Source organism: Myotis nattereri (genome assembly GCF_964212035.1).
Source record: "Myotis nattereri genome assembly, chromosome: 9".
Lineage (NCBI taxonomy): Eukaryota > Metazoa > Chordata > Mammalia > Chiroptera > Vespertilionidae > Myotis > Myotis nattereri.
This window is the reverse complement of record NC_138084.1, coordinates 41,117,705-41,142,559: the sequence shown is the minus strand read 5'-3', so window position 1 is coordinate 41,142,559 and position 24,855 is coordinate 41,117,705. Positions and strand designations below refer to the sequence as shown.

Genomic DNA, 24,855 nt, shown 5'->3' with positions numbered 1-24,855 from the left:
AGCAGTAGAGTCCCATTTATTTGATAGTATAACAAATAAAAGTAAGTCTTATTGTTAACTTAAAGAAGAAAAAATCCCTCTTAAGGCAATCTAGGACTTGATGTGGGGATGATTTTTTACGGAATTTTTGTTGAAATAATTAATTAGCACTGCTATTGACTGATTGTCTTAATTATGTTAAATCATTTATAACAGTATATAAAATTACTGTTTTAGATAGATACTGTTTTCTACAGTATTTAACACAAGAGCAAATATCTTCTTGGAGGCCTAAGCAGCTTATCCAAATACAGTGCCAAGCTAAAATTTATACCTAGATGTTTTTGCATCAGACTTGAGGGCTGATTTCTTCAACTTAAGGAATGGAAATTCTAAGAGATCTGGGTGATGTTAGATCTGACAACTAACCTCCTTGGAATACTCTCTCCTTTGTTACCCACTCCATCCACTCTCCTAGATTTTCTCCCATGTTGATGGATTGGGCAAGATGCTCTGAACAATCTTGCTACTCCTCATAATTCTAACTGAAATTTAAATTTTGTGTTTTGTACATTTTCCTGGGTGATATCATCTACTTTCATGAATTCAGATACCAACTTCATGTCAATATTTCTGACCTGACAGCTCTGTAGGGTTATTTCTCCTGAAGTTCAGACTCCATGTCCAAAAGCACACTTTGTGTAATGTCAAGTTTATCACTGAAAATGTTGGTGAGTAGAGTGAGCATAAATATCCCGTGGGTACTATCACAGAAGAAAGGGAGAAGGCACTAAGAGATGACTCTACATGTCTTACACTTTTTTCCACTCACATTCATTCTTTGCATGTTTGCTGAGAAATTATGTTGATGACAGCTATATGAATATAAATAAAATCTTATCTATGCTTTGCAGTATTTGGCAGTCAGTATATATGGCGGTGGGTGGGCGGTTGTGTTGGGTAGAGATACATAAAAACAATACATTATAAAACAGTGTGGAAGCTGCCATAATAAATATGCATGACAGAAATATTCCCTGGAAGAACCAAGTCAATATCCATCTGCCAAAAGTGAAAATAAAATGAAGTAAAAATTAAGTGTTTGTGAAAATCAGAACTTTTCTTATGATTCCTGAGAAAGAAGGGTTAGAATAAAATTTGTTAAATAGGCATTCTGCCGGCTTATATACAAAATGATTTTCATGGTACTTGAAAATCTGCTACCATCCAAAATACACCTTCTCTGGGCTTGGCATTTGATTTGCTGACATGATAAGAGATAAAAAGTCATGACAAACTCCATTTGCAGATGCAGTTTCATTTACAAGCTAAAAAAACAAAACCCAGATCTGTGTAGACAGTACCCCTAAAATATCAAATATCAGTCAAGGTCTGCTTGTTATGTATTACATTTTTCTTGGTTATTCTCTAAAGAATTATAAAATACAATTTCAATTCACAATAAAATCAGGGTTTAATTTAATATGTAGGTGTATTGAAAAATTTTACGTTATCAATAAAATGGAGTCATTTGAATTTCTTTCACTTAGAATTTCTTTTCCTAATTTGCTCAGAGATAAAATATAATTTGCTCAAGAGAGCTAAGATTCACAAGCCCATGATATTATTGTATGGCTTCAACACTTTCCCTTGAGATAATAAAATGATAACCTGAAGTGTGCCTCATAGGTGCTTGAGCTAGGAACTATCCATTTCATGAAGAAGTACAAACATGAAGACAATAAGGATACATAACTCCCAAAGGTGTATCTGTGCTCCTTTTCTCCCACTTCTTTTGGAAAAATATTGTATAATTAATATTAATATTTTTATGTTTGTGCTTTATTGAGCCTAGATTGGTGTTTATACACATATATAAAATATCCTATCTAATAAAAGAGAAACATGGTAATTGGCGTACGACCGCTACCCTTCCCATTGGCTAATCAGCGAGATATGCAAATTAACTGTCAGCCAAGATGGTGGCCGGCAGCCAGGCAGCTTGAAACTAACATGAGGCTTGCTTGCTTCAGTGACGGAGGAGTTCCCCGCCTGCCTTGCAGGCCTCTGAGCCTGCCGTTTGAAACATTTTAACAAATATAGAAGCTAAAAAAAACCCCCCAGAAACCAGCTTTCAGTGAGCTGGGATCTCAGAGCTGGAGTCAGAGCTGGAGTTATACATTGTTTCGAACCAAAACAAACCGGATACCTACTTTCAGCAGCGGAGGCCTAAGAGTTGGAGCCTCAGAGCTAAAGCTGGCCCAGAATTAAAAAAGAAAAAAAAAAGAAAAAAAGGAGCAGTTGGGAGCTTCCATCACCTGCCAGCCTGAAAACAGCCCTCAGCCCCTCACCCAGACTGGCCAGGCACCCCAGTGGGGACCTCCACCCTGATCCAGGACACCCTTCAGGGCAAACCAGCCAGCCCCACCCATGTACCACGCCTCTATCTTATATAGTAAAAGGGTAATATGCCTCCCAGCACTGGGATCAGCATGACAGGGGGCGGGGCCACAACCTCCCTATCTGCCCTGCTCTGTTCATGACAGGGGAAGGCGCCCCAACCTCCTGATCAGCCCTGCTCTGTGCCTGATATGGGGGAGCTGCCCAACCTTTGATCGCCCTGCGGCTCTGCGTGTGACAGGGTGCGGCGCCCCAACCCGCCCCCCCCGCCCCCCCCACACACACAGGCCCTGCTCTGTGTGTGACAGGGTAGAGCCATAATCTCCCCATCGGCCCTGCCCTGAGTGTGAGAGTGGCGGTGCCCCAACTCCCCTATCGGCCCTACTCTCTGAGTGACGGGGGGAGCTCCTCAACCCCCTGATGGGCCCTGCTCTGTGTGTGACAAGGGGGAGCTCCCCAAACCCCTGATGGGCCCTGCTCTGTGTGTGACAGGGGGGAGCTCCTCAACTCCCTGATCGACCCTGCTCCGTGCGTGACAGGGTAAGGAGCCCCAACCCCCCTGATGGGCCCTGCTCTGTGTGTGACAGGGGCCGTGCCGCAACCTCCCCATCGACCCTGCCTTGAGTGTGACAGGGGGCGGTGCCCCAAGCCCCCAATAGGCCCTACCATGAGCGTGATGGGGGGGGTGGCATCGCAACCTCCCGATCCGCCCTGCTCTGTGCCTGACAGAGGGTGGCGCCCCAACACCCCAATCGGCCCTGCTCTGACCCAGACCAGGGGCTGCACCTAGGGATTGGGCCTGCCCTCTGCCACCTGGGAGCAGGCCTAAGCCAGCAGGGCGTTATCTCCCGAGGGGTCCCAGACTGCGAGAGGGCACAGGCCGGGCTGAGGGACCCCCCCTCCCCCCGAGTGCACAAATTTTTGTGCACCGGGCCTCTAGTAGATAATAAATACCTACCTCATAATTGTAAAACTTAGTCTATACATGTACTTTCTAGCATTTCATACTTATTTACCATAGTGTAGGTGTTTTCAAGGATCTCTGATTATTTCCTTAGACTATTATTTTTAAACTTTCTTCCAAGAAGTTAGGGATTTTGTCATGAAACCAAAAGAGAACTACTGAAGATCATGTGGGAAAAGAGAGGGAAAGATTCTAAGTGCCTGTCACTGACTTAATCAAAGTAGCTCCGTTTTGAAACGATTTTCATATTTGGATAAAATATTGGAAAACTACCACCTTAAGATAAATTGTTGTAAGTGAAATTCCCATGTTGGAGAACATAAACATGTTTATGGACTTTTAAGAAATGTTGAAAATTGTATTTTATAAGTAGAATGGAAAAATATGTCTCTAAATACAGTACATAAATGAGCTACTTATCCCTACCACACTGAGTTTTATCTAAAAGTGTGACTGTTTTTGTTTATGTGATTTCAGATCTGGATAAAGAGCTCATATTTCCACTCATGTCTATTTTCAATAACTCTGAAGTCCAGCTTTTTCTTTTGATTGGAATCCCAGGGCTGGAACATGCCCACATCTGGATCTCCATCCCCATTTGCCTCATGTACCTGGTTGCCATCATGGGCAACAGCACCATTCTCTTTACCATAAAGACAGAGCCCTCACTTCATGAGCCCATGTATTATTTTCTTGCCATGTTGGCCATCTCTGACCTGGGCCTGTCATTTTCCTCCCTTCCTACCATGCTGAGAATTTTCTTATTTAATGCCATGGAAATTTCACACAATGCCTGCTTTGCTCAAGAATTCTTCATCCATGGATTTACTGTCATGGAATCTTCAGTGCTTCTGGTCATGTCTTTGGATCGTCTTCTTGCCATTAACAATCCCCTGAGATATGTTTCTCTCCTCACTAACAACAGAGTTGCTAAAATGGGGCTGATTTTAGCCATCAGGAGCCTTCTCTTAGTTCTTCCATTCCCCTTCACTCTAAGGAGACTGAAATATTGTCAGAAGAATCTCCTTTCTCACTCTTACTGTCTGCATCAGGATACCATGAAGCTGGCTTGCTCTGACAACAAGATCAATGTGATCTATGGCTTCTTTGTTGCTCTCTGTACTATGTTGGACTTGGCATTAATTGTTCTGTCTTACATAATGATCTTAAAGACTGTACTCAGCATTGCATCTCTGGCAGAGAGACTCAAGGCCCTCAATACCTGTGTATCCCACATCTGTGCTGTGCTCATTTTCTATGTACCCATCATCACCCTGGCTGCCATGCACCGCTTTGCCCAACACAAAAGCCCCCTCATTGTAATCCTTATTGCAGATATATTCTTGTTGCTGCCACCCCTAATGAACCCCATAGTTTATTGTGTAAAGACTCGACAAATCCGGGAGAAGGTCTTGGGGAAGTTGTTGACCACATGTAGGAGATAAGAACTTGAATATTGAGGTAATAAATTATCAAACAGTAAGTATTTATGGGCACTTACTGTGCCTTCAGTGCCACAGTGGTCAGTATCTCATGGAAAACCGAGGGGAAGTGTGAAAAGCTGTGCTGTACAGAATTTATAATAAAGAATACAATAGTAAATAGGAGAGACGAAATAATCAGGTGACATATGATATGATTCACAGAGGTTTAATGAGCATTTTAAGAGCAGTTGAAACAAGACATTATGTAATGGAGCAGGTGGGTTTGAGCAGCCCTTAAAGAAGGAGTATAATTTGGAAAGATTGATATTATTTTTCAAGTAGCATCTATTAAATTTATAGGTATACAATGCACAGTCACTCCATACTATGAAGGAGAAGTAGACTAGCAGGGAACATAGCAGCTATGAAGGATGTTGGTCTGACTAGAATAGAGAGTATAATTTGGCAAATAATGAGAAAAAAATTTTGTAGAGTATGAATAAAGCAGATTTTGGAGTACCTAGAAAATCCTGAAATGTCTAAATGTATGAGGTCCTGAACAGACACGTTCATCTCTACAACAAACACTAACAAGATAAATCAAACTTCAAGAATAGCATATCTGCAAGCACGAGTAACATGGACTGATTTGAGAGAGATGAAGAAGAGAGGTCAACAGAAGACTATTGTAATAATTCCACTAAAGTGGTGATTCTGAGAATGGGCTGAGAGAGGAAGAAGGAAATTATTTAGGGTTTCTGTTGTTGTTTTGCTGTTATAAGACAAACATAATTTATACGTAACTCACAAATTCAACTAAGCAACTATGTACAGACATATGTGACTGATTTTTCTGGATATAGAGTTTTAAATAGGAGGCTGGCATGGTGCTTATTTGTCACTAGGGGCCCGGTGCATGAAATTCGTGCACTGGGTGTGTGTGTGGGGGGAGTGTCCCTCAGCCCAGCCTGCCCCCTCTCACATACTGGGAGCCCTCAGGCGTTGACCCCCATCACCCTCCAATCGCAGGATCGGCCCCATGCCCAGGCCTGATGCCTCGGCCAGAGGCGTAGACCCCCATCACCCTCCGATCGCCTGATCGGCCGCTTGCCCAGGCCTGAGGCCTCTGCCAGAGGTGTCAGGCTTGGACAGGGGTCCCCCTCTCCAACCGATCACTGGCTCTCGCCCCCGCCCAGGCCTGATGCCTCTGGCCCACGCATCAGGCCTGGGCAGGGGACCCCCAGCTCCCCGCGGTTGCAGGCTCTGCCCCTGCCCAGGCCTGACGCCTCTGGCCTAGGCGTCCGGCCCAGGCAGCGGGGACCCGCAGCTGCAGCAGCCCCGCGATCGTGGACTCCGCTTTAGGCCCAGGCAAGGGACCCCTAGCTCCTGGGACTGCCAGCTTCGACCGTGCCCAGCTCCCATCGCTGGCTCCACCCCTACTTCCTGCTATCACTGGCCAGGGCGGAAAAGGCACCTGATTCTCCTATCATGGCTGGGGGCAGGGCAAAGGCCGCCCTAGGGCCGCCTTTGCTCTGCCCCCCAGCTCTTAGCTCCCCCCTGGGTTTCAGATCACTGTCAGTGGCAGGGGCCTTCTTCCTGCTTTCCCTTTCGCCTCCCTGCATTGTGCCTACATATGCAAATTAGCCGCCATCTTGTCAGCAGTTAACTGCCAATCTTAGTTGGCAGTTAATTTGCATATAGCCCTGATTAGCCAATGAAAAGGGTATCGCCGTACACCAATTACCATTTTTCTCTTTTATTAGTGTAGATGACTACAAAAACAGCCTTGTCCTCATTTGCAAGACAATAACGCTTGAGTGTAGGCATGAAAGTAAATACCTATTTTAAACAAGATTTGATCATCAAACTGTGAAGATCATGCATTAGTAAAATTCTCTTTCCCCCATTTATTCCCACTGTAGCTGTTTTAACTCAAACTTAAAACTTCCCCAGGATTAGCCTATCATCCTGAACATTAAGATTAACTCTTAGAAATATCTTTTTAAAGGCAAATATTGCCACACTTGAAACCTTTCAATAGCTATCCAAAAAGTTATGAGATAATGGCAAGGCTCTCTATATGCACAAAGCCTTTCCATCATTCAATACCTGCTTTTCTCACTACCTTATCTGTTAATACTCGGCCTTGTATTTCAACACTATAAAACAAGTACATCACCATGTTACACCTAAAGCTTTTCTTATGGCGTGTTTTATGTCAGAATGCTACTATATTAGTTTTCTATTGTTGCATAATAAATTATTATAAAGAATGGTTTAAAACAACTCACATTACAATTCTGTAAGTTAGACATCTGACATCTTAGTGGGCTAAAATCAGGCTGTTGACAAGCCTGCATTCTTTTCTGGAGGCACTGGACGAGAATCAAGTGCCTTTTCCAGCTCCTAAGGTTACCTATATTTCTTGACTCTTGGCGCACATCCTTCATGTTCAAAGCCAGTGAAATTACATCTCTCTGTACCTTCCTTCTATAGTCAGGTGTCCCTCTGACCACAGCCAGGAAAGGCTATCTGCTCTTAAGAATTTTTGTAACTATGTTGAATCACCTGAGTAATCCAGGATAATCTACGTATCTCAAAAATCTATACATTTAATTACATGTGCAAAGTATCCTTTTATCAGATAAGGTGATATATTCACAAATTTTAAGGACTAAGACATTAAAATCTTTGTAGGGTGGGAGGGTGGGGAGGATTTACTATGCCTAAAACAAAAGCATTTCCTCAACTTTTCTTTCTCCCAATTAGTTTAGTAGGATGTAGCTTAAATATACATCTTCTGTTATTTTGCTAACATCTTCTTGCTCTAAGTATACCAAATTTATATCTAAATTGTGTTTTCTTTCACAGTGTACTGATTTCTACAACATACTTTCTTTTTTTTTTTTTAAAAAAAATACATTTTTATTGATTTCAGAGAGGAAGGGAGAGGGAGAGACAGAAACAACAATGATGAGAGAGAATTATGGAAAGGTTGCCTCCTGCATGCCCCACCTCGGGGATTGAGCCGACAACCCTGGCATGTGCCCTGACTGGGAATCCAACCATGACCTCCTAGTTCATAGGTTGACACTCAACCACTGACATGCCGGTTGGGCACTACAACATAATTTCAACAATCGTTAACCTTTAATTGTTTGAATATTGTTTGCCTTTGTTAAATTATAAATCCCATGATTTATAAATGTCTGTATGTCTTATTTATTTTTACATTGCTTAACACATACTTGGGCAAAGAAGGGCCTGAAAATATGTTTGTCAGTTTGTAAATTCATGAGTAACCATCATTGAATAAAAGTACTGTTCATTTTCTAAGCTCAAAATCTGTTAGCATCTCTATGAACAGTGGATTGAAATATACTATGTCAATCACCTCAGGTTAGAGCACATGATCACAGCCCTAGGCAGCTCCTTTCCTACTGCTACAATCACACCAAGCCTAAAGCAAAAGCTGTAGTGTTTGCCAAATGTTGCCGTCTGCTTTGTTAAAGGCCAGAAGACTTACCTCCCCTATTACTCCTCTCAACTCAAATTATTCTTACATCAGTGTTCACTACCTCACCTTATTTTCCACATTCAAACTGACACAATTGCTCTAGAAGTTTCTCTCTCAACCACTCATCATTTTTTCTGTTCTTTCTCTCTCTCTCTCTCTCTCTCTCTCTCTCTCTCTCTCTCTCTCTCAACCATTTACCATTGTTCCTGTTCTTTCCATCTCTTCTGCAAGAATAATCATCTTAAATCATAATCTTATGCAAGAACTTTTTATGGCCTCCTAATTTGGCTTCTTGCACCAATCTCACCCTCCACTCATTCTACCATGGTACTGGTTATGACGATTTGTTTTCTGGATGACTATAATGGCTTCCTATTTACACTTCCTTATCAATTCTTCCCTAATTAATTTTCTATATTATAGACAGAGTGAATCTCTTAAAATGTAAATGTGTTTGTTTTTTACTTTCCTAGCTAACTAGTTCATTGATTTCCCATTCCCCTAAAAGTATAGTTTCTACTCTTTTTAAGAAATAAACTACCCATGACACTCACGTAAGTATTCCATTTTATTCTATTTTCTTTTTTTAAGTAACCTAGGATCTTCGGCATGATATACCCATCATTGCAGAAACAGACAGGATAAGTTAAATGTCAAATGTGCTAGATAGTCTTGAAGAGGCCAATCTCATGTGAGAACTGGCTCTATATAAACCTCATAGAGAAAGATTTTGCCTTTGGCTCTTTGCCATGCCCTTTCTTGATCCTGCACTAAAACTGTGCAGGAACATGACATCCTCATATTTCCCTTTAGCTTTTCAAAGCTTTTCTTGATAGCATCTTATCCAGGCCTGCTTTCCTCAGAGATGCCTCAAGTCAAAATTACAAATATTGTATTGACATATATTACTCAAAATATATATAGATATATTTTTCAAACCTGGGCAATGTGGAGGTACGCTTGTAATTCAGAGATAAGAGGGCATAAGAAATTGTCTCTTTATGGTTCATTGACTCCTGATCATTCTGATATGGTCAGTGCCTCAACCTGTTTCCAGTTAGCCCTTCACCCCCACCCATGTTCTCTACTCTTTTCTGACATGTGAGAAAACAGCGACAACAAAAAACAACTTCAGATATTTCCCTGAATGCATTTCTTCTCGCACACCTTTGCTTCAGCTTTGCACATGCTGTTCCTTCAGACTGGACTGTAACTTCCTACTTTGACTTCCCAAGTCTTATATGTCCCTAAAGCTCCCAAGACAAGGAAACCTTTCTTGACACTCTCTTCCCCCTGCTGGAGGAAGATATCTCTTTTTGCTTCTATATCAATTTCTTTTTACTATGAGTAATATAATCCTATGTATATATTTGTTTAGTAAATAAGTAAAAGCCTCCTTCATTTTATGCACATTAGATATTACAAAGATAGAGAAGTAAGGATACGTTTAAGGAAATAATGCCTCTAAGACTAGACCCAGCTAGTAACAAAAGACATGGGTCACACGATCTCGGATCTGTTTGGTCTTCACACTGTAGATGATGGGGTTCATCAGAGGAGGGAACAGAAGATACACAAAGCCCATGATCACTTGGACCAGATGAGGTGCCTGCTTCCCAAAGCGGTGGATGATGGACAAGCCAATCATGGGAGTGTAGAAGAGGAGCACAGCACAGATGTGGGAAACACAGGTGTTAAGAGCTTTGAGTCTCTCAGCCTTGGATGCAATGGACAGCACGGTACGCAGAATCAGGGCATAGGAGAAGAGAATGAGCAGTGAGTCTATACCCACTGTGGACACAATGACAAACATGCCATAGATGCTGTTGTCTTTGATGTCGGCACAGGCCAATTTCATCACCTCTTGGTGGAGACAATAGGAATGTGAGAGGACAAGGGAACCACAATACGGGAATCTTTTGAGCATAAAAGGCAATGGGAAAATGAGTGCTACACTGCGGCCCAGGGAAGCCAGGCCAATTCTGCCAATGACTGTGTTGGTGAGAATGGAAGCATAGTGCAAGGGGCGACAGATGGCCACAAAGCGGTCAAAGGCCATAGACAGTAGCACAGAGGACTCCAGGAAGGACAAACAGTGAATGAAAAAGAGTTGAGCAAAACAAGCATCCTGACTGATGTCACGTACCCCAATCAAAAAGATGCCAAGCACTGTAGGGAGTGTGCAAAGAGACAGACCCAGGTCAGTCAGAGCCAGCATGGACAGGAAGAGGTACATTGGCTCATGGAGTGAGGGCTCTGTTTTAATGATAAAAACAATTGTGCAGTTGCCCAGGATGGAAGCCAGGTATATGAAGCATAATGGGATGGAGATCCAGATGTACATGTGCTCCAGCCCAGGAATGCCACTCAGCAGGAAGGTGGAGGAAATGCGGCTGCCATTTGCCAGGGATCCCAATGTCATTTTGTGCAGAGGGAAGTGGTGTTGGATTCCCTCTCAATTTCTGAAATGAATTGAGAAAAACCTAGTGACTGTGCCTGGAAACAAATTTAAAAAGAAAAAAAATATATTAGAACTGTACAGCTCTTCCAAAGAACCATTTCCTTCTGGACCATGTTTCCTTCTCAACATTTTTATAGAAAAATTATTTTCTTTGAAGTTTTTTCTCCCTGCTCCTTCTGGTTAAGAGGTTTGAACATCTTTATTATTTCCATTAGTTATACTTAACTTTGCCTACCCTTTATGAGAAGGTCTTTAATTAATTTTTTCTCACATGTATATTTTCTGCCAAGACTTTCACTAACATTCCACATTTTCTTTAACTTCTCTTCCTTTCCCTTATCTTACCTTACTTCCTTTGCTATTTACTTTTTCCTACCTTCCTCTCTCCCTCTCTTTTTCTTTTTTTTCTTCCTTTCTTTCTCAGCCACATATAATTGTTAACCTTAGAGACAAATTCTTCACTCACCCTTTTCTCTGGTCTTCCTACTATAGAAGCCCAGCTTAATCCAGATAGAGCATAAATGCTACTCAGCTCACAGAATTCCAGAGAGAACTGGAGAGTATGTGAATGGCTGTATGTATAGTTATTCTTGATGGCTGGAGGAAGAAATCAAAGCTCTGATCCTCATGTCAATCAGTAAGTGGCATTTCCTAGAAGTCTAGGAATCACCTGATGTGAATGTAAGTGGGAGGAGAGGCTGAAACACCATCATCCATGGGCACACCGCCAATCAAAAAGCAGAATCCACAGAACAAAAGGCAATGATGCTGGTAGGGCTCATTTTTTTACACATGAAGAAAAAGGTCTCCGAAGGAGACAGCCACTAGACAGAGGCCGTATACTGATTTAAGTCTCCTGACTTCCAGAGGAGTGATCATTTCACTCCCAATGAACAATCCCACTATAAAATGAGCTCAAAGTGAGCAGGGGCTTTGCTTTGTTTACTTCTTTAAAGACAGTGCTTAGAATGCGCCCTGGTCTGCATATATGCTTAGCAATTTTTTAAAATGCATGAATAAGAGCCAAATTTTATTTAATTAGCTGTTGCCAATTTGGCCCATGTTTTATCTACTTAAAATAATTCTGTGAATAAAGTTCTACTAATATTAAAAATTATAGATGAGGAAACAGAGGCCTAGAAAAAAATAATATTTACAAGATCAAAGACATAGTAAATGGCCAAAATGAAATTTGAACCGAGATCTAATTTTTCTTTAGATTCCAGTCTCAAACACAATTACACTTTCTTCTCACACTGAAGACATTTCACTGTCATCCAAGTAGAAATTAAAAAAATCAAGGGCTTAGTAGGGACAGTTAAACTACACAGTGGTTAACTCCTAAATCCTGAGGCAGAAGAAATTTTTTGACATGCAAATGAAGTAGAGTGGTGAGACAGAACTATAATATCTGATGAACATTCACTATTTATCAGACACTGTACTAGGAACATTGCAAAAGAAATAGCATGGGACCTTAGTAAAACCTTTCAAGTTAATATTATTACCTCAATTTGCGAATGAGGAGAGAGAGCCTTAGAAAATTTGATGATGTGCCTAAAATCATTCAGCCAATCAGTGGCAGAGCTGGAATCCAAACTTTAATCTCTAGAGCTCCAAGGCACATTCTGAAAATTTGGAAACATTTAGGTTAACAAATCCAAACAGTGAAGAAATTTGAGAAAGCTGTTGTCTTCTTTCTGAGTTAGTTCTAAAATGAGACCTGGGATTCCATGAAGTCAGCAATCTCTGACTATAGCAGTCTCCACCTTGGGCAGGTACCCACTATAGCCTTTCTTGTGCCTCAAAGTCTTTTCTCTCCTTTCTTCAGAGCTCTGGCTGAGCCTTCTGGGACTTCTTCTTGGTTCCACAACTCAGCATCAAGTACCTGCCTACTATCTTGACTCTTCACACACCACATCTGCATCCAGATTCCAGGCCTTACAAGGGGAAGAAAGAAGGCTAAAACTAGAGACTCTGGTTCTAGGGATATGAAGAGACGGGAGGGTGAATGCTTACATCCCTCATTTTTATGTAATTAGCTGAGGTCCCCATTGAGAACCTTTTAAGGATCTTTAATCAATTCCCTACTCTGTCTGTCTCCCTCAACTTCATTATCTCAGACCTTGGGGATAGAGGAAAGGGAGGAGAAGAGAATAATCATGTGAAATGTCTAGAAGGGGGGCCCAAAGGATGCTATGTACTTGTAGCTACAGCTGAAGGATCTGGTAAAAGTTTTAGTAGCTGAAAGATCTAGTAAAAGTTTTAAACAACCTCCACCAGAGTTTGTTGAAGCAGAGTGGGTGCTATTGATAGTTTTTTCTGTTTGATGTATCATAACTGTATAGTTCATGCACATTGGATGTGACAGTGTGCATGCTGGGTATATATAACCATATGCAACATTTAAAAGAGCTTTTTAATTAATGCTTTTCCTATCACCAAAGAGAAAGCAAGAAGTCAGTCAAAATTCTTGGAAATCTTAACCCCTGTGTTTCTAATTGGAGAAATTAATCTATTCTCATAACTTGTGGGCAACATAAAACCCTGGGAAGGATAGTAAATACAAAATGAAGTTTTACATGTTAAAACAGAGGTATTAAGAGTTAATGACCTATTTTTGGACTCTGAAACCTGATGGAAAGACATCATGGAGGGAGGATTTAAGGGCCATTTCAGTGTTTTCATTTCCCAGGTTATTAGTATCCAGTTTATTGGACCCCTTTTGGGACTATAAAGGTATAACTAGTAAGGGATGCTCTAGAATTCCCAATCAAACTGTAAGAGATTATTCCAATTCATTGGCTTAACTGGGTCCTTTGGACTGGGATGGGCATCCTCTTGTGACCACATTCCATTAATCTCTGGTTGAGCATGTACATATACACATTTGAGTGTTATGAAGCAGTATTATTCAAGTCATAGTACCCAGATAAGCAGGATCAGAACCACCTGGGATGCTTGTTAGCATGCAGGTCTCTGGGCCTCATCCTTACAAAATCAGAAACTGACATTTGTGACAACCACAAAAGTTTAGGAATTACATGTATCCTTTAATTAATTAATTATTTATTTATTTTTAAGTTTTGGTGCATTTATTTATTTTTTAATTTAAATTCTTTATTGTTTAAAGTATCACATGAGTCTCCTTTTCCCCCATTGACCTCTCCCCGGCAACCCCCACCCCCCGACACAAGCCTTCACCACACTACTGTCTGTGTCCATTGGTTATGCTCATATGCATGCATACAAGTCCTTTGGTTGACCTCTTACTCCCTCACCCTCCACCTTCCCTCATATCCTTTTATTAATGACTAGAGGCCCCGTGCACAAAAATTTGTGCACTTGGTGGGGAGGGGAGGTCCCTCAGCCTGGCCTGTGTCCTCTCACAGTCTGGGAACCCTCGGGAGATAACGACCTGCAGGCTAAGGCCCGCTCCCGGGTGGCAGAGGGCAGGCCCAATCCCTCAGTGCAGCCCCTGGTTGGGCTCAGAGCGGGCCGATTGGGGAGTTGGGGCGCCGCCCCCTGTCATGCTCAGAGCAGGGTGGATCGGGAGGTTGCGAAGCCACCCTCAGTCACGCTCAGGGTAGGGCTGATTTGGGGGTTGGGGCACCGCCCCCTGTCACACTCAAGGCAGGGTCGATGGGGAGGTTGTGGCGCCACCCCCTGTCACGCACAGAGCAGGGCCCATCAGGGGGTTGGGGCACTCCCCCCTGTCATGCACAGAGCAGGGTGATAGGGGAGTTGGGGCACTGTCCCATCACACACAGAGCAGGGCGGATCAGGGGGTTGGGGCACCGCACCCTGTCACACACAGAGCAGGGCCCGTGGGGAGTGGGGGGTTAGGGTGCCACACCCTGTCACACACAGAGCAGGGCCCATCAGGGGGTTGGGGCATCGCACCCTGTCACACACAGAGCCGCAGGGCGATCAGGGGGTTGGGGAGCTCCCCCCTATCAGGCACAGAGCAGGGCTGATCAGGGGGTTGGGGCTACTTCCCCTGTCATGAACAGAGCAGGGCGGATAGGGAGGTTGTGGCCCTGCCCCCTGTCACACACAGAGCCACAGGGCGATCAAGGGGTTTGGGCGCTGCCCCCTGTCACACTGATCCCGGTGCCGGGAGGCCTCTTGGCTCCGCTGATCCCGGTGCTGGGAGGCATATTACCCTTTTACTATATAGGGCAGAGGCCTGGCGCACGGGTGGGGCTGGCTGGTTTGCCATGAAGGGTGTCCTGGATCAGGGTAGGGGTCCCGCTTAGGTGCCTGGCCAGTCTGGGTGAGGGGCTGAGGGCTGTTTTCAGGCGGGGGGTGACTGAAGCTCCCAACCGCTCCTTTTTTTCTTTTTTTTTTATTATTCTGTGCCAGCTTTAGCTCTGAGGCTTGGCTCCAGCTCTGTGGCCTCAGCTGCTGAAAGCAGGTATCTGGTTTGTTTGGGTTCTATAATCGAAACATGTGTTTCAACTCCAGCTCAGAGATCCCGGCTGGCTGAAAGCAGGTTTCTGGAGTTTGTTTAGATTCTATATTTGTAACAATGTTTCAAACTGCAAGTTCAGAGGCTGGCAGCGGCAGGCGGGGAACGCTGGCTTCCTCCATCACTGAAACAAGCGAGCCTCATGTTCGCTTCAAGCTGCCTGGCTTCTGGCCGCCATCTTGGCTCACAGTTAATTTGCATATCGCCCTGATTAGCCAATGGGAAGGGTAGCGGAGGTACAGCTATTTGCCATGTTTCTCTTTTATTAGATAGGATTTGTTTTCAACTCTGATTTCAGAATTTTCTTTTTCTCTATAATTAAAAATGTATCTTCAGTTTTAGCCTGGAATTCATTCCAAAGTACAGTTACTTCTTATATTTGATTTTTTAAATATTAGACTTATAGCACTACAGTTACAAAGTACCACAGAATGGGTGGCTTTAACAACAGATATTTATTTTCTCGAATTTCTGTAGTCTGAAAATCCAAAATCAAGATGTTGGCAGGTTTCTTCTGAGGCTTTTCTCCTTTGCTTGCAGGGGCCACCTTCTCACTGTGTCCTTACCTGGTCTTTCCTCTATGCATCAGTACCACTGGTGTCTCTCTCTTCAAAAAAAAAAAATATATATATACATATACATACACACATATATATACATACATATATATATATATTCATAGATATATTTTTTTCATTGATTTCAGAGAGGGAGAGGGAGAGAGAGAGAGAGAGAGAGAGAGAGAGAGAGAGAGAGAGAGAGAGAAGCTTTAATGATTAGAGAGAATCATTGACTGGCTGCCTCCTGCACACCTACCAATGGGGATTGAGCCCACAACCCGGTCATGTGTCCTGACTGGGAATGGAAGTGTGATCTTTGGTTCATAGGTCAACACTCAACCACTGAGCAATGCTGGTTGGGCTCTTCTTATAAGGACACCAGACATAATGGATTTGGGCCCACCCTAATGGCCTCATTTTTATTTAATCACCTTTTTAAAGACCTTACCTCCAAATACATTTAGAAGTACTAAGGGTTGGGACTTCAACCCGTTTTCATGGAAGGATGTAATTCAGCTCATAACATCTGTCTATGTATACTGGTATATCCTATCAGTTTTTATATATTTAGAAAATGTTTTATAAATAATACTCCTCCTACTCACAAGTAATATTTATTTACAGCTTATGAGTCCAAGCACTGACAAGAGATAGGTAGTATTAGATGTGCTTTGGCAGAAATTTTTTTTTAAATCTCAGCTGTTATGAAAAGAAAGAAAGAGACAAAGAGAGAGAGAGGTAAAGATGGGGAGAGAGAGAAAGAGAGAGAGAGAGAGAGAGAGAGAGAGAGAGAGAGAGAGAGAGAGAGAATTGATTAGAAGGGACATAGAATTTGACCCTACTTATGGAAGACAATTCTATCTGCTTTAAATCTTAGCTATGACACTTCAGTAAGGGAAAAACAGGATATGATGTGGGAAAGATAAAGCCCATGTCTTCTAGCCAAGAAAACAGTGGAGAAAAGAAACAAGGTTGGAAGAGAAAAGATGTAAGGGAATATCTCATACACAAAGACGGTTCCTTGAGAGGAGACAGAACTAGGAGAGAATGAAAATGAGCCACAGTCTAATCCAATGAAAATACTATTGGATTAGGCTGAAAGAATTGAAGCTAAAATTACTGTGTGTGTTTTTATTTCAGCATTGTGTGTGTTTTTTTGTTGTTATTGCAAGTTTTCCATAATCATTAATTGGTAGAATTTGATGAGGAAGACAGACGATTTAGAAAAAAATTAGTTAACACCCCCCCTTCCCTCACACACACACACACACACACACACACATCCTAGTTGTAGTGTGAGTAAAATTGTTCCCATCTACATTTACCTGGCGCCTGCAGTATATAGTTCTCAAGAATGTTCCATGCTATTTTACATCTCTTTGCCTCTTTATTTCTATTACTGCAATAAAGAAGTCTCAGTTGTACATGTGGGGAAACTAGAATTTGGAAAGTCTAAACAGCAGAGAGTCCAAATATTTGTTGAGATTTGATATGTGTTAGGCAGCATTAGAAATTTGCATGAATTATCTCATCTAATCTTAAAAATATCACTACATGAAGGGTATTGCAATTATTGCCATATTTATTTTGCATTTGAGGAAACCAAAGGAACAGAGAGGAAGGTAATTTTTATAAGGTTGCACATGCATTACGTTGTATTGTTAATTAGCTTTTTTCTTGATAATTGGAGTTAGTTATTTTGCCACGACATAGCTAAAACCAAAAATATTTATAAGCTATATGCCACAAACTTTGTCCCTTTACCCTAACCTAACCCTACTGAAAACACCTAAGGGATTTTATGAACTCAAACTTCTTAGCAATGCGTTGGCGGATTTGCTTAGTCTTGATGCTGTAGACAATGGGGTTCATGAGAGGTGGTACCAGCAGATACACATAAGACATGAGGAGGTGAACCATGTGGGGCAGATGTTCACCAAAGCGGTGCACAAGAGACAAGCCAATCATGGGGATGTAGAAGAGTAGCACTGCACACATATGGGAGACACAGGTGTTGAGAGCCCGAAGTCGCTCCAGGCGGGAGGCAATGCTTAGTACAGTACGGAGGATAAGGGCATAGGAGAGGAAGATGAGCAGCGAGTCTATACCCACGGTGCAGGCCACAACAAAGAGCCCATAGATGTGATTGACAATGATGCTAGAGCAGGCCAGTTTCATGATCTCTAGGTGCAGACAATAGGCATGGGCCAGCACATGGGAGCGGCAGTACTGGAAGCGCTTCAGGAGGAATGGCAGGGGGAGGATGAGTAAGGCGCTTCTAAGCACCGAGATCAGCCCCATCTTGACAATTCGAGCAGGTGTCAAGACTGTGGAGTAACGCAAGGGGTTGCAGATGGCCACATAGCGGTCAATGGACATGGACAATAGAACTGAAGACTCCACTAAAGACAAGGTATGGATGAAGAACAGCTGAGTGAAGCAGGCAGGAATACCAATCTCTCTGGCATCAAACCAGAAGATGCCCAGCACAGTGGGCAGTGTAGAAAAGCAAAGGCCCAAGTCTGTGAGAGCCAGCATGGCCAAGAAATAGTACATGGGTTCATGAAGAGTGACATCAGTGCGGATGACATGGAGGATGGTAAGGTTTCCTGTAATAACTGTCAAATAGATGAAGCAGAAGGGAATAGAGATCCAGCCATGGAGATCTTCCAGACCTTGGAAGCCTGTCAGGAAGAAAGTGGCTTTTTGGAGGCTGCTATTATAAAGGATTATCATGGCTTTGCAATCTTGGATTCATCGATCTGCAATACAGAATGAGATTCCTGGAGAGTGACAGGGCCCAGAGAGTCAGGGTCTGCAAATGAAATGGGAAATAATTGGGGGACCTGATCTATTAGCCTTTTCTGGGGGGCCTAGGAAGGGGACTTTCTGGAGGGCTTTTTAAAAATATATTTAGTTGGCATAGTGCTCTCCAGTGGAATATAATGAACAACATAAACTGATAAACCTAAACAGATCCAGAGACAGAGAAGCATTGATCAGACCATCAAACCTCAGAGGGAAGGCAGTGGAGGGTGAGGGTAAGGGGGAGAGATCAGCCAAAGGACTGGTATGCATGCATATAAGCATAACCAATGGACACAGACACTAATGAGGTGAGGGCATGAGTGGGGGAGGTGGGGGGGCAATGGGGGGATAAGGACACATATGTAACACCTTAATCAATAAAAAATATATATATTTACTTTTCAGAACAATTTTCAATTCACAGAAAATTGAGAAATAGTACACTGAGTTCCCATATACCCTGAACCCAGTCTCTTTAATTATTAACATCTACATTAGTATGGTATATTTGTTAAAATTATTGAACCAATATTGTTATTAACTAAAGTCCCTCTTTATTCAGATTCTATAGCTCATGGGCACCACGTGGCTTACCTTAAGGTGGTATGTTCACCAGTGTTGGACTCTTAGTGGTTCAGTGAAGTAATCTCAGATAAAACTTTTTTCATGTCTTCCTCCCTGGAAAAAGAATCTCCAATTCAATCAGTAGAGCATTCAGAATCTGTCTCACATATGTGGGGAACTGGTACTACACACAGTTTTTCATAATTGATCAGGTGCATATCATGTGCCTTCAAGATGTATTTATATTTCAGCTGGAGATTGTGTTTTATTCCACAATGCCTGGCCTGCAGGGCATGCAAAGGAAGTACTGAGTAAATGTTTGCTGAACTCCCTGAACTTGTGACTTGTGACCAGAGCGATGCCTTTCTTGAACGTACATGAAGGCCTCTGGTGGCTCAGGAGGGAGGTGGTGATGAGCAAATCTGAAGTCTGGGACTAAGAAATGCCTGGGAAGAAACGGGGTTTCTGGAAAAAAATTCTAGAGAAGGGTACTTCGGGGCTTAGTTCTGATTGGTATCAGCAGAGATACATGTCCTCAACATGAGAGCGGTTAAGCTGGGGCTAGATGTAGACATGGGCATGGTATGCACCGGATCTGGAACAGAAATATCTAAGAGAAGCCTAAAATACACAGGAAAAGCCTCTAATCTTTAGTTTATACTGAGGAAATGAAATCTTCAGGGTCTCAGAGTGAGCTGTGCCTTTGGGACTTGGATCAATAAGACACACAAGTATTGGTCTGTCCCTGTTACTCACCAGGACATTCCTTTCCTCCTGCTTTGGAACTTTTATTCAACTGCATTTATTGCAAGCCATACCATAATACGTCTATAAAAAGAAATATGGTGTGACTAGTATATTTTCATCACATGCATAAAAAGCTTAGAATAGCTAATATTTGTTTAATCTGTTGTGTTTCTGATTCTTTACTAAGTGCCTAATGTACATTATGGCTTTCTACTCTCATAGCCTTCATATGAGATAAGTTCTATTCTAAGAAGCATATTACAAGTGAGAAAATGGTGGCACAAAGAGGTGAAGAGACCTTGGTATGGTTATAGAGAAAGTAAGTGTTGAGGATGGAATTCAAACCCTGACAGTATACTTCAAAGCCTGTATTATTATCCTACAATGTAGGACCTATATCATATTTATTCCTTCTTACAAAAGTCAGGCAATTAAAAAGTAATTTAAAAAACCCACACTATAATTTTTATACCTTGGCACACCTATGGCTAACCATTTCCATTATGTGCATAACACTAGATGGACAAAAATGGGGTAACAATAGCCCAGCCACTGTAGCTAAGTGGTTGAGCATTGACTCATAAACCAGGAGGTCATCAGTTCAATTTCCAGTCAGGGCACCTGTCCTGGGTGGGGGCTCAATGCCCAGTGTGGGGCCTCTAGGAAGCAGCCAATCAATGATTCTCTCTCATCATTGATGTTTCTATCTCTCTACCTCTCCCTCTCTAAAGTAAATTAAAAAAATAAATATACATTTTATATAAGGCCTCTCTTTTTTTCTCTCATTAAGGTAGAGGGACATTGAAGAGCCAAGGATAAAAAAAAAAAGAAGAAGAAAAATCCATAACCACCTTTTGCCATTCATACTTCAAATCAAAACAAGTAATAATAGTAATACAATAATTAATATAAGAATAAAGCCCCTCTGTTTTTATGATTCCAAAGGAGAAAAGGAATGGATATAAAGAGGGGCATCTAGGAAAGTGGTGAAATGAAGGAGACAAGTGGAGACTTGGAAAGAAGATGGTCGGTGAAGGAAAAAGAATGTTTTAGGATTTGGAGAGCATGCTGTGGGTGGCAGAGGCAACAATGCAATCTCACTCTAATATTGAGAGAAAAATTGTAAAAAACAAAGAAGGGAACTTTTCCATCAATTAAGGGGAGATGCAAAATTTCCCATCAATTAGAGGGAGATGTATGGCTTTTCTGCCATCAGACTTACATACAGTAAAGCTGGTTTCTATGCATCTCACACTGAGTCATTTCAGGGAATTTGTGAAATAGAAGAAACATGTAGTGGTCATTTATTTCACTCTTATATCTCCAGACAGAAAAGGATCATTATGCCTACTTAGTGAGGAGCTACATCCATAATATCCCGTCCCAGTTATTACCCTTCTTCCAAATACATTCCCTGTATGTTATATTTTGGGTATGAGAAAGAGGCAAGTGTGCCAGGTAAGGGGATGCAGGAAAACATCGAAGGAAGTTGAGCAGCACTGGAGAGATGGAATTGCTGTATTACTAGAGTCCTGCAACCCTTGCACAGGTTTGGAACCTAATACAGTATGCTGAATAAATGCATGAATGGATGAATGAAATGAAATGCAGTAAGGATCTTCTCAAAGGCACTCACCTACAGATTAATAAATCAGAGAAAGTGTCAGCTGATTTCTCCACTAGAAGTTATCATATTCTCTTGATCCTCCCTTCAGCTCCAATTTATTGAGGTAAAGGGATGTCACCCTAGGGCAGCCGTGGGCAAACTACGGCCCGCGGGCCAGATCCGGCCCATTTGAAATGAATAAAACTATTGAAAAAAAAGACCGTACCCTTTTCTGTAATGATGTTTACTTTGAATTTATATTAGTTCACACAAACACTCCATCCATGCTTTTGTTCCAGCCCTCCGGTCCAGTTTAAGAACCCATTGTGGCCCTCGAGTCAAAAAGTTTGCCCACCCCTGCCCTAGGGTCTCTGGTGGAAACAGAGGAGAGACAGGCTGAGCAGTGACTTTGATAACACTCTACTCTCTCTGACACTTATTCATCATATAATTGCAGACAGAGCTAATTAAGATGATCAGCATCTGTGTTGATGACTGTCTGCAAAATTACTCCCAAGGACAAGCATGACCTTATAGGAATATAACACTTGATTGTTAAAAACACTGCCAAATTCATTTTAATATTTAATTATCTTAATACATTTAAGGCAAGGAAGGTAGAGATTGCAATTTCAATTTTAAAGATAAAGGAACTAATGCTCCAAATGATGAAAAAAGAGATGAGAAGCAGCAAGGATTAAACAGAATGATTAAGATGACTGAAAAACACACACACACACACACACACACACACACACCTCAATTTATTGGAGTGACAATGGTTAATAAAATTATATAGGTTTCAGGTGTACAATTCTATAATACATCATCTGTATACTGTATTGTGTGTCCACCACTTCAGGTCAAGTCTCCTTACAAAATCACACACAGGGATAAAGTAGGGCTTAACCCACAAGTCTCCTATCCCCAGTTCATCTGCCATTCAAAACTCTCTTGACTAATTTGCTGTGGGGGAATAAGCAACTAGCTAACTGAGAGCTCAGTGTATGGCCCAGGTTAGATGTGCCCCAGCTACCTTGCTGTTCCTGACTGTTCTCTGTGATTCTTACAATACATACCTGAGCACCAACAGCTGCAGAGATAGGGGCTTGGAGTGCATATTCTTCTCAGTCAGAACTCAGCTACAACAATATTCTCTGCTGAAAACACAGGGTCTTTTTGAAGAGTCCAGCAGCTTCTCTCCAGGGGCCTTGGTGGAGGCTGAGAATCCCCTGTGGCGTTCTCAAGACCCTTAGCTGAGGATAGAAGTCCTGGGAGGCTGAGAAATTCCCATGCAGTATGTGGAGGAATAAAGATGTTGGGATGTTTATATTTATGAATTTCAATTTCTGAAACTGGATAAGGAAGACCTCACTAGGCCTGAAAAGCAATATTATGAGGGAGCATTTTTTTTAAAATTCAGATTCAGATAAAAATAAAGCTGATTCCAATCTTGTCTCTGGTACTTTCTACCAATGTGACTATGCACTTTAGGACATGTCAGTTAATCTCTTAGAAAGATTATTTCCCTGTATCTTAAAAAGGGAGCCTCTCCCCTTCTTTTTTACACAGTCCCTGGTACTATTAGGCGTTTTCATATGGTTTAGAGTGTAATTTGGTTTGCATTTAGGAAGAAAGATGGCCCTGAGTCTTAACTACAGGTTTATTAATTCCCATTGACCATTACTTATGTTTTCTCCCTAGCACACATATGGTCTGGGTCATAATTCAGAAGGTTGTACTCCAAAATGCTCATTTAAGACCTTCAAAAGGTTTGTAAACCCATTTTAATTACCAATATCTATATTGAGAGTTCTTCCAGAATCAATTTAAACAATTTTGAAATATCTGAACAGAATAACTGATACTTAATGGATTCTCAGTAAACACCATTTTAAAATAATCAGGAAAGTGACCATGATTATAGTTTGCCAAGAATGAGCCTAATTTACACTTACTGTATTGGTTTCCCAAATAGTTTGGAATCTGTCCTATCTTTTTCATTTTACCACAAGTGTTTTATGTAACTATATTAAAATCTGCCAGGATGGGTAGCTAGATCTTTCCTTTGTGCTTCAAGTTTCTGCTGCAGTTTCATCTAATGACTTATGAGATATGTGTGCAGTGAACACAGACCCTATTTTAACACATATATAAATCTGATAGATGACTGGTATTGTCTCATTTCTCTCCTTGACCATATCCAATGCAATATCAGTAAAGCTGCAAAGACAGCAGGTGCGGTCATTGTTGTTAAAATAAAATTCACTGGTACACAAACAGGTAGATAAAGTTAACTGTTCCCAGGTTCAATTGGTGGTGGGAGACATATTTGGCAATGCTACCCTTCCAGGTACTCTTTTTTTCTTTTTTAAACCAACCACTTGTGATGCTTCTCATGCCAAAGACTATGAAATGAATGAAATCACTGGGCTGCCAGTAGCCTGGGATCAATAGGAAATAACTTGATTACATGAACAACAACAACAACAACAACAAAATGCTCCGGGAATAAAGACTAATGAATGTTTAGTGTTAATCATTTATTATAAACATATAATTCATTTCATTGTTTGGTAATTTTGTATTTTAATAAGCCAATTAATAAAAAATGAAAGCTCATACTTTAAATGTTTTTTAAAATATATTTTATTGATTTTTTTACAGAGAGGAAGGGAGAGAGATAGCGAGTTAGAAACAGCAATGAGAGAGAAACATCAATCAGCTGCCTCCTTCACACCTCCTACTGGGTATGTGCCCACAACCAAGGTACATGCCCTTGGCCGGAATCAAACCTGGGACCTTTCAGTCTGCAGGCCAACGGTCTATTCACTGAGCCAAACCAGTTAGGACATGAAAGCTCATACTTTAAATTCTCTATTCTGTTTCTTAGGAAATTTGATAGTGAACTTATAACTTAATCAAAATTTTTGTCAATATGTGCCACTGCTATGTTGGCAAAATTAATAAAATTGATCACATGATGATCAGAAGAAAAAAATTAGCATCCACTTAATAAATGTGTGAATTCTCTTAAGAACATGGTATCTGAAGGTAATAATTTAGCATACATAGCCACTAAAGATAGATTTTATGTTTTATACTCACGATTTTTCATGTAGATTAAATAACTTCATTCAAATGGATTGTGTTTTCCTTTTATTGAAATTTTTCCAGTCATTGTGAACAGGGAAGAGATAATTGTTAAGGTGTTGGCTCCATTAGCAGAAGATAAATTATGTTCATTTTAAGCCATTGCTCAGATGCTTCAGAAAGAAAATCAGTTTTTTTTCAATCTGATGATTTTTATTTATTTTTTAGCTTTATTGAGATTTTATTGAGACATAAAATTGT

The 24,855-nt window shown here is 41.4% G+C and overlaps 3 protein-coding genes across 3 annotated transcripts; 1 reads left to right on the top strand and 2 right to left on the bottom strand.

Annotated features, from left to right (window-relative positions):
* Positions 1-3,849: 3,849 nt before the first annotated feature.
* LOC308524122 (olfactory receptor 51A7) lies at positions 3,850-4,788 on the top strand (the record flags this gene model as incomplete). The annotated part of the gene is made up of 1 exon (XM_081098271.1): positions 3,850-4,788. The coding sequence occupies one exon, from the start codon at positions 3,850-3,852 to the stop codon at positions 4,786-4,788; it is 939 nt and encodes a 312-aa protein (XP_080954397.1).
* A 4,976-nt stretch (positions 4,789-9,764) lies between these two features.
* OR51G2 (olfactory receptor family 51 subfamily G member 2) lies at positions 9,765-10,706 on the bottom strand (the record flags this gene model as incomplete). The annotated part of the gene is made up of 1 exon (XM_081098264.1): positions 9,765-10,706. One exon carries the CDS (start codon positions 10,704-10,706, stop codon positions 9,765-9,767), a length of 942 nt encoding a protein of 313 aa, XP_080954390.1.
* A 6,846-nt stretch (positions 10,707-17,552) lies between these two features.
* OR51G1 (olfactory receptor family 51 subfamily G member 1) lies at positions 17,553-18,512 on the bottom strand (the record flags this gene model as incomplete). Its single annotated transcript, XM_081098221.1, has 1 exon — positions 17,553-18,512. The coding sequence occupies one exon, from the start codon at positions 18,510-18,512 to the stop codon at positions 17,553-17,555; it is 960 nt and encodes a 319-aa protein (XP_080954347.1).
* Between the last annotated feature and the right edge of the window lie 6,343 nt (positions 18,513-24,855).